We start from the raw sequence: 10,943 nt of genomic DNA on the forward strand, positions 1-10,943 counted from the left end.
GTCTGTACATCTATGGGTACATCGGAAAAGGGAACTGCTAATAGCGAATTCGGCATTCATTAAATGGTGATAATTTACCAAAATGGGAGTTTGGAAGAAGGAGTAATACCCCAAGACTTCATTTAAAAAAAAACGGCTACTTGCTCTTCTAGACTGATCACGAAATGAGAACATTTCTGCAATCTTTCTCTGGCCATAACACACACACACACACACACACACACACACACACACACACACACACACACACACACACACACACACACACACACACACACACACACACACACACAACACCCCCTCGATTACCAAAGAAACATAACAGCACTCCATTCTCTGCTTAATTTAGCTATTGATTTTTCTAACACCAGATCACACCATAGATAGTAGAAGACATCAGGCTGCGTTGTTTTATGGTCTCTGTGAGAGCCCCCACACCCTGCAACACACACACTTTTACACACACCTACACACACACAGACACACACACACAGAAGGAAAGAAAGAGGACGTTTCCCCCGGGATCCGCAGTAAAAAAATCACTGCCTACTACTGTTAGCATATCACGGCAGAGTGTGTGATTGTTGTTTGTGTGTTTACAGCTGCTGTCCCCTTCAGCGTGCGTAGCTTTGCTCAGATCAGATGTGAACCAGCAGACACTCACAGACATAGCTGTACTGCCACATCATCACACACACGTACATGTATATTCACACACAAATGAACTGAAACTGAACTGAAAGAAAACCCTAAAAAAGTGTCACAACATTTGCACCATTCTCATTTGAAATGATGTCATTCATATCATATTATTACCTTATTCTATCATTGCTCTAACTTCTGCAACTGCTGTTACTCATAATAACAATGATGTACTTTTTCATCTCGATAGAGCCGGAGAGAATCCACCTTTCGAAAAGATGATGCCAGTTTATTGCACCTTGGGTCTTTGGATGATGCATATCCATTATGATAACATTGTACTCACCAAAATTATTGCTGGGATCTGGCAGCACTGCAAATTAGCAAATAAAAATAATATAGGTCCAGCGGGGGAACACACACAAGCAGTCTGAGGATCAGAGAGGTTGTAAACAAGCCAGAAGTTTAGCCAGTTATTGAAACACTTCAGTCAGGATAGTAAAGTAGATTGAACACAGCCAAGTCACCAGAGTGCAATGTTGGCATTTTTCATTTCTAAGGAACCACGGATACGCTCATGATTTGCTGCCAAGCCAGAGATCACTGTTTGAGACTGTGTTTCCACATTTGTAAATGTTAAGGGAACTAAATACTTAGTTAACTTAAGGGAACTAAAATACCCAGTTAGATTTAAGGAACTAAAAAAATGGTTAAGTTTAGGGAACTTAATACTTGGTTAAGTTAAGGGAACTAAAATATTTGGTTAAGTTAAGGGAACTAAAATACTTGGTTACGTTAAGGGAACTAAAATACTTGACTAGGTTTAGGGAACTAAAATACTTGGTTACGTTAAAGGGAACTAAAATACTTGACTAGGTTTAGGGAACTAAAATACTTTGTTACGTTAAGGGAACTAAAATACTTGGTTAGGTTTAGGAAAACATGGACGTATTTTCGAAAAACAACTTCTTCCATTCCATTTCCATTTCCGGTCTCTTTCCCCGAGTCACTTAGCTATGACTTTACAAAAAATTGATTGGTCAGTTGCAATGACGGTCCCTAAGCAACATTGATTATGATGATCCAGGAACAGCAACAAAGCTTAAAAAAATCTCTAACTTCTCAGTTATTATCAAAACTTTACTCGACTGAACAAAGGCCTCCAATAATGACAGTCTAAATCCTATCTCCAGCTCCTCACTACACTATTTCTTTAACTTGGTGAGTACAATGTTATTGTCACAGAAAGGATTAATGGTGAAATTAAGAGCACAGTCGTTATAAAACTGACTTATCCTTTAATAAAAAGCCAATATCGTCCAGAAATCTTGGTAAGGCGAGTCCTCACATTACCTCACATTTCACACACTTTGCTGTCCAGGAAGCCTCACTTTCCTGTTTTAGTGCGATAATAAACCCCCACAATGCACAAACACAACACAAAGCCATTCGAGTGACTTACAGGCGTTGGTGACGGCGAAGCTGTTGGCCGTCTCGATGTTGTCCACGTGAGGCACCAGGTTGAACGGGGCTTCCGAGGCGTTCGGGCTGGTGTTGTGCAGGAAGATTGCCAAACGAAAGGCAGTGTACTCCTGATCAGTGTTTCTGATGAACAGACCGCCTGAACAGAAGGGAAAGAAACACATGACAATGTAAGAAGAAAAAAAAAGAAAAAAGGAAGCACTGGAGAATAATCCACAATCTTACTGCAGACAGTTTAATTATAGCTGACAAGCACAGAGACATGAAGTGAAATGAAGGCAGAAAACTACTAAAACAATGTCATCATCTGCAGATTTTCACCAGTTTGACTACAAATTAGATTTTAAGAGCCAGTGTGAAACACTAGTTTATTAAGAAAGACAGACTTTTATGACATGGGGGCCACACACACACCTCCATATTTATTGGTCATGCTGGTAAAATAGTAAGACGGAGGAACTCAAACTTAAACTAACAGTATGTAATGTCTGCCTCTGAGGGTCTCTCAATCAAAACAATGAAAACAAAGATGTAGTTTTATGATGTTGTAAAATAGTCGTGTGGGATCATGGGAGTTGCTGTTTTCGTTTTTAACAACCACCACTGCTGATGAAACTCTATCTGACGTGACTCAGGCAAGAAATGTTCACCGGGGAGAAAATATAAAATGTAAAGTTGTATTGTTAGTTTAGTCACTTAAACTTCTCAGGGTTTGAACATCTTTGGAAACATTTGGGATAATGTGCATAAAGTACACAACTCAACAAAATATATATCAATAAACATCTGGAGCCTCCTCAAGGGTCCTGATCGGAGAAGTAAAATTGCACTAATGTTGGCAATAAGACCACAAACCAAGGAATAAAAGGTGCTGATTGTTATTGTCTCCAAACATAATCTCCATCAGCATTTTCTGATCTGATATGTCAGAGGTTTCAGATCTCTCCTCCTCATACAACCACTTATTATTATGTGCAACAACCGGTTTAGTATCTGAGCATCTGACTGCAACTTGTCTTGGGTGTTCATGGATGTCATTTTCATTTTGAACCTTCCAAAAAATGTCAATTGGACCTCGACAGTGAACATTAGAAAGATGTCACCAAAACTTCAATTCTGGATCTTCAGCAGAAGTGTTTTGGACCTGTCTGATCACATCAGATCCCCAAGAGAGCAGAAAAGTCAGGTGATCAAAGTCAGTAGGATACATCCTCTGGGAATAATGAATGTCTGAACCAAACGCTGTGCCAATCCACCTGGCAGGTGTCAAGACATTCACTTAAAACATGAAAACTTTGACCTACATCTGGCTCCCAAGGTAAAGTCAGGACCATGAATATCTGCACTAAAGTTCATGCCAAGCCATCGAACAGGTACTGAGATATTTCAGCCTGGACCAAACTGGTGCACCCATGCTGCCAGTGTGGCTAAAATCTACTCGGTTATGGTTACGGTTAAAGAAAAACACAAGGTTTAGGTTAAAAAAACGTCATTGCTACGTTTAAGAAAATAACTTTCTGGCTATGGCTACAGGAAACAAAGGTCCTTGTCTGGTTAACATACATAGGTCATATTCGTCATGTGAATAAACACCTGCTCCTTTTCATGTGAGGACAACCTCAAAATGGTGGTTTAAACCCAGATAAAATTTTGGTAAAAGCTTTGAATGGAGTCCCTTAGCAGCTGTGGTCAGAGAGCAACCTCTATCATATTAGAGGTGGACACAACTGGACAACTGGACAGTATATGAGATGTAATAAAAGGCCAATATTGTTCTGGTAAATCACTTTCCCGATACCCTACTGCTGACAATCAAAAGTTAATCCAACAGTAAAGCAACTCTTTAAGCTCTACTAGCCTCTGTGAGAGTGTACTGTAGGATGCAGTCTGATTAGCATGTAAATCACCTTTGTTTCATACTAATGCAAGCAGAAAGGTGATATATTATCCACCAGATATCCTCCCGGATCAACACTGCTTTTCTATCAGCTTTTCACGCAAGACCAGCTCAGAATCAGAGCCTCGCCTTCTTCACATATGGAGATCCTGTCGACGCTGTTTATGGTTGCGCAAATGTCAGCGGCGTTTCAGGTCAGAAGCAGTTTGTTTCACATTTGAAAGTCTAACTTCAGGCTGTATTTCTTAGGATGCGACAGTATAAATGTCATTTAAAGCAAAATGTCAGTGTGTTCTTTCATGGCTGACCTCTTTAGAAGGTAAACTTTAGAATATTTTACTCCTTCATGACGCCCACGCATGTAAATCCTCTTCCGTCTTTTTGCATAACTGGGGGCTGCTATGAATTTCAGATACTTTCAGCTGTGATGGCTTCGCGTCCCATTGACTCACAAATGCTCTCTGGAGGTGTCAATTCCTGATTTACAAAACATAAATGGTGTGAACATTTTGATCAGCAGGAATGCCCTTTACACGTTACTTATTTGAAAACTTATCTTCAACGTTAAACAAAACAAGCTTTGACCTAAATCTCGCTCATTCAGCTTCTGGTGGATGTTACACAAAATGAGATTCAGTACAACAGTAAACACTGTCGGGGCTTCAAGACTTTGAAGTTTCATAAATGCCATATGGTTTGCCAAAAACACGGCTCTCGTGGCCCCAAAGAGCCTGTTTGTTTTTGACCTAATTTCCAGCTGGTACATGTTATCTGGATGAAAACATCTGGATCACAGGCCTTTGAATTTTTACACCTGGTGGCACAATCGTTCCTGTTATCTCAGTTCTGCTTGCACTGTGATCAGATCTCTGTATGCAGATTATGCAGGCAGGACTGGCCGACATGTCAAGGGAAGAAATGCAGGATACTTTCGAGAGGCTGCTAAGATGAGCGAGGTGAGGGTCACATTAACACACATATGGACACCGCCGATGGTTTCTGTAGGCTACTTTTGGATAGCATTGCTGACCAAGCTAACGTTTTAACCGTAGGAAAGCATTGAAAGCCACTGGAGAAGCTTCATAGGACACTGCTAGCTTGGACACGTGACCCTCACCTTGCACGTCATATTGGTCCCTCGAGAGTCTTATGAAGCAGTGCTGCTGCATGGGCTCTATTTATTATTTTTCCTTTGCAGAGGAAGAGGTTGGCTGTAGCTGTTTGACAGTAGGTAGAGGAAAACCTTTCAACAGACTGGGAAGATTTTTTTTCCTGAGATTGTGGTCACACTGTGCAAATTACACCTGAATGAGATCCGGTCGAGACAGCCAATCACCAGCACTGTTAGATCGATAGCCTCGAGGCAATTCGGTCAGTACCATAGAGGTATCGCAGTTCAATACCCTAAAACAGGAGTGAATTACGCATCATCGGTTAGGTACCTGACGTCACGTAACTTACGTTCTGGTTTAGGCTCAGTTTTATCTCTGATTCAGAACAGCTAGCTAATGGCAGCTACATAGCAATTGGCGGTTACACAACCGATATGCTGTCCCCTTTTTGTTTGAGGTCAACAGGTGGCCAATTCTTACCTATCACACCTTTAACCCAAAGTTTGATCTTTAACTAAACTTAACCACATACTTTTCAGCCTAAACCTAACCAAACAGGACATTTTCAGAACGTTAATAACAGTCCAGAAATCAGAAAATGTCACAATACAGCCCAGTCACCAGGACATAATATTATCAGTTAATGTTTGACATTATGTGCTCATTAGCCATCTGTCACAGCAGGAGGTGGAGAGGACGGTGGTGGTGTTATTACTGGAGACATTTCCAGCTGATTTGGCAACCGAAACAGGTCTTTTAAGCCAAACCATGAAGTTTTCCTAAACCTAACCAAGTGGCTTTTGTCCCTAAACCTAACCAGAGAACTAGTACAGCGCTGTGACATATATATAATTGCTGACCTGACTGCAGATTTGTTCACATGCATAATTGATACGAGGGCAGCAGGTAGTTAGAAGCTTAAAGACACTGACCATGCTGCAGTATTTGACGAGCTGGGAGTGAAGACGTGTTGGCACATACAGTGTCTGTTTAGAGATGTTAGCCATCGCTTCTCTCAACTGCATTTCTCTTTTGGATAATCAGTAAACAGACAGTAAACAATGACGTACACACGGAAGAGGAAGTCTTAGATTTCCAAATATCCACAGGCCAAACATCGATTGTTGACCCCCACAGGCTAAATCAGTGTCAGATGATAGCTGATGGACTCAGAGGTTTCACCTGCACCTGGATCCAGATACAGTTCACATGTTAATAACAGGTGTAAATGGGGTCTCCGTGTGTCAGTGAATCTGGCAACACCAGTTTCACCCCAGTGAAAAACCTGTGAAGAGGCACGGCCTTAAGAGAGTTTACACACCCACACACCCACACACACCACACACCACACAGCCAGGCTACTCAGATGATGTTAGGATCTTCATTAGAAGTGACAAAAGCTTCATGAGCCTTAAAGGAGAACCTCGAAATCCTCACAGAAGTCCCTCAGTGTCGCTTTCAATCCCAATTTTTCCTGATTTGCTTCGACGGTGGATTTGAATTTGATTCTTGATTTTGTGTGTGACACAAATATTCTGGCTTTTGTTGTTTTTGTTTTGTTTTTTGTGTGTTGGATGTGATGGATTGACTTCCTGTCAAGAACGTCCCCTGTGCCCTCCATGTGATGCATGCCGGGACAGGCTGCAGTCACCGCGACACAGAGCAAATGAATGAGAATATAATGAATGAATGTAATTCTCAGGCTCCACCTTCACATGTATCGCCTCCGTCAGACTTAATCCGTGGCAGTTGTTGGAGCATGTTTGCCACCACGGCTGTATTTGTGTTTCTGTGTCGCACAGCAAATCTCCCTCTGCTAATAAGTGTTGATTTTCAGTGGCAATTATTTGAAACTGACTGACTGAGTGTTGATTGGAGAGCTGTTTGCCCTCTCTGAGAGCTGGTGGAGCTTTTTTGGTGGCGGCTCAGAAGTGTTAAATGAAGTCTGACGGGTGAGGAAACACTGGTGCATTGTAGATTTTTACACTCCAAAAGGGCAATTACAGAGCTGAGACGGGAAAGGTATTATTACATCAAGGATGTAAAACATAATGAGGAGTGGTTTGGAAAAATATCAGGAAACTGTGAGTGAAACAGCAGCAGTGGACAGACGCAGGTTTTAAACCCCCGCCCAGCTCGAGTGTCCCCAGTTTCAGGGGTGCTGTTCTGTAACAGACCCTGACCTCTGCCCCCTGCCTGGAGGGGTTGGGGGAACTCGAGTATCACGTTGATATAAAAGGACAAGGAGAATCATTTGAACAGCTTGTCATTTTTCATCAGCCTGACCGGCTCTGATGTGCCTCAACTCCGCTACAAGCCGGGGTGCAGCGGAGGGTCAGACCACGAAAAGTCTGAGGTTTTAACACCCTCCGCGGTTCATTGCTGCTTTTCTGATAATTGATTTTTTTTTAAGGAGCGCTGCCATGATGAACAACTGGAGGTCACGGTCTGCCCTTCTCTTCATCCCCATGCCTCTAAATCAACCAAGTCAATCTTGCCTGCCAGAGAAATGAAAACCACAAATCCATCATTTTTTTTTTTTTTTTTTTCCTCCCACTGAATGCAAAGATGGGAAATGTTTGAATAAACTGGGAGGAGAAAAAAAAAAAGAAAAAAGGAGGAAACAGTGCAGCTGGCAGGCCTGTGGGGACCGTGGCAGAGGTTTATTGCAGCGGCAGGACGACACCGGGGTCTGCGAGAGTGTTAACAGCAGTCAATGCACAGGCAGCCTGCATAGGGAATACACACACACACACACACACTTTGCTGCTCTGATCTGCTGCAGTGGCGGAGTGCACCGGGATACACACTCCAGCCTGCAAGATACAAAGCGCGTTAGGTGTGCGCGTTTTGCTCAGCGTGCATCAACAGCAGCGTGCATGTGGCGAGAATGAAGGCAGAAATGTGCACTTTGAGGAGTGCTGAGGTGTTAAATGGCAGAGCAGAGGCAGCAGACAGGACGTCCACAGCGCATTCATTCACATGATTCATGTCTGAGGCTCTCTCTCACTCACACACACTCACCGATCTGAACGCTGCTCGGGAAAGCACCCATTGCCAGTCCCCAAAAGCCCGAGAATATCAACAGAAACCAGTCGCCAGAAGAAATCCTCATTTTGTTCCGGTTATAAACTGATGAGAGACATCGAGCAGGTTTAATTAACACCCCCGGGGCAAAAGCAACATCACGGGGTAGGGAAAAAAAACAAAGAGAGAAAAGGAGAAAAAAATGCCAAATGCCCCGTTAAATATCCATGTCTGCTTTTTGGATGGCTTCTTGTTTTGTTTCTTTTTATTATTCTCTTGGATATCTCCCCGCAGAGCCGCCGCTCGTTTGTACCGTCAAACTGCGTCCGTCCGTCCGGCGCTGGAGATTTTGCGCACAACACCACCACCACCACCAAGATGAGGAGGTGGAGGAGGGGAGGAGGAGGAGGAAGAGGAGGAGGAGGAGGGGGGAGAGAGCATCAGCCAGCGGCGGCCAGTGCGTCTGGATGCGGCTCAACTCGCATCACACATGCGCCTTTTTTACCCGAGCGAGCGAGCGGCCGGGGCAGGAAGGCAGGAGGGGCGTCAGTCAGTCCGTCAGTCCGCTCAGCAGCACCGAAGTCCCCGCACCAAAACTTCCAGATGTGCTGATGTGAAAACCCACACTGACTGACTGACTGACTGACTGAGACAAACGATCACAGATCGCTCTCTCTGCATCACAGCCTCATTTTTAAAAAGGTGCAATGAAATGCTTTAATTGCCCCAGTTAATAAGATTATAATGAACAAGCTGCAGTCTCCAGTTCCCTGTGTGTGAACTTCTCTCCTGCAGGATTAAAATGGCTCCACACTGAGTTGTGTGCTGTCATTTTTCACCCTAATAGCAGGCTGCCTTGTGTCATTAGGTCCCAGTTATATGTACTATGCAACCACTGCCCCAAAGAATACATTAATAAACCCAACAGCAATGATTTATAGCTTTAATGGTCAGTGTGATATATTGTTAAATGTGGGAATTACAACACAAAAATATAATAAGGACATGCAATCTGTTTTGTTTGTAAGCTTCCCTGCAGCATCGTGTTTGTGTTTCTACGAGAAAATGATTGGAAACAGCAGAAATAATGGTTATCTGAAGTGTCAAAGGTCTTTATGGGTCATCAGAAGCAGGACCGGATCAAATGGATAGACTACACTGGGCAGGGTATATTTTTCAGGCCCCCTCCTACACACACACACACATTTTGATATTTGCTAAACACACAAAATAGCTGAAACTAAACACTTAAGACATGTTTTTTTAAGGAAATATTCAGACACCTGGCAAAAAAAATTGCCATTTTGTGACCTCAAAGTCCCCCCTGCCTGAGAGTATCAGGGGCAAAAATTCATTACAGTTCTTTATTTCCTTATTTACACTAACTCTGTGCATATGGAATAGTCAAAAACAAGGGTTTAGGTGAAAAAAACCCAACCAATTCAAGAGCAAAACAGATTAAAATAAAACATAAACTTGCATAATTTCCAAATATCGCTGCTCCTACCTCATTTTATTTCCCTATTTCCCTAACTCTAAGCATATAAAATAGTCAAAAACAAGAGCGATGTTTAGGTGGAAAAACATCCAATTCAGAGAGCAAAACACATTAAAACTACATAAACTTGCATTATTTCCAAGTGTAGGCCTTTAAGAACTGATACAAACTATATATTACTTGATTTGAAATCTCATTGGCTACATGATGCGTCAGTCATCTGGAGGCCGGCGTGTAAGTGGCTCAGGAGGGAGGAGAAAGAAGAGAGTGACCACGTCAACATGACCACTCATTGGCTGTTGCAGGCTCTAGGGCGGGCATATAAGCTATTTTGGACCCAACATGTTACTGAAATGGATCTACTGGACATTTGGGAATAAGAAAATACAGTTTTTGTTGGAGTTTGCTGTGACACTTTATTGGTGAGTTGGCAAAACTTTGTTCATGCTAGTTTGTTAGCTTGTTTGTTGATTTTACCTTGCGGGTCTTATCTTGGTTTGTTTAGCTGTGTTTGAATTGGGTGGGCCGCGCAGCTTAACAGTTAAATGCCACATGATTATTATTATGCTCTTTAATTAAGTATATATTTTAGCTTGTCTATTTATTTTGGTATTCGTATGCAGTTGGTTAGCCATGCATTTAAAAGGAAAAGTATATCTAACAAGGAATAAATAAATATATAAACAATGAACTAAAGTTTAAGTTTAATTATACATTTTAAAAATATTCTAAAATGTATGTTGAACATTATTTCATGTAGGCAGTCGATGTACTTCTCTCCTCTGTCTGCGCCCCCTAGTGGCAAGGAGGCCCATGTGAAGGTGTCTTCAGCTGCAGTTCCTCTAATGGCCAGTAGACGCTGAGTCGGAGAAAACTCAACTGCAGACAGATTATTCTCATCCAGGGCTACTTAAAGAGATAACATGCAACATTTCTTTGGACCTTTGTTGTGTTTTCTTCAGTTATGTACTTCACAATGATCAAACCCAGAGACCCAAACACAAGTTGACTCGAGGAATCAGTGAGTTTCATTTAGTCCTATAACTTCTTTCAGAAAGTGAGGAAGGAACGAAGCAAACGAGACTAAACGAGAGATGATTAAACTTTAATACATCACCTCATCTGTGAACATTTCTACCTGAGTCACGTCAGATAGGTTTTCATCAGAGTGGTGGTTGCTGTAGTGGAAATGACACTGTGCATTTAAAGGATACGGTCACATTTTTTAAAGTCTTTAATCTTAAAAGAAGACTCACTTTTCTTCCAAATCAACAAATTACACCTG

General features: G+C 42.2%; 1 protein-coding gene across 5 annotated transcripts in view; it reads right to left on the reverse strand.

Annotated features, from left to right (window-relative positions):
- Positions 1–8,509, reverse strand: part of gria4b (glutamate receptor, ionotropic, AMPA 4b) — a 142,579-nt gene extending 134,070 nt beyond the window's left edge. For 4 of the 5 annotated variants that reach the window (XR_014624022.1, XM_084372707.1, XM_084372708.1 and 1 more), the window contains exons 1-2: positions 8,158–8,509; positions 2,105–2,263 (exon numbers count right to left, since the gene is read on the reverse strand). Coding sequence is in view for 4 of the 5 variants with exons in the window: in XM_084372707.1 (XP_084228833.1) it covers positions 2,105–2,263; positions 8,158–8,248 (250 nt within the window). In the remaining variant the exon portion in view is untranslated. The remainder of the gene's footprint in view (positions 1–2,104; positions 2,264–8,157) is intronic. The other variant, XM_084372706.1, reaches the window with a different exon arrangement.
- Between the last annotated feature and the right edge of the window lie 2,434 nt (positions 8,510–10,943).

Source organism: Pagrus pagrus (genome assembly GCF_965226575.1).
Source record: "Pagrus pagrus genome assembly, chromosome: 14".
Taxonomy (NCBI): domain Eukaryota; kingdom Metazoa; phylum Chordata; class Actinopteri; order Spariformes; family Sparidae; genus Pagrus; species Pagrus pagrus.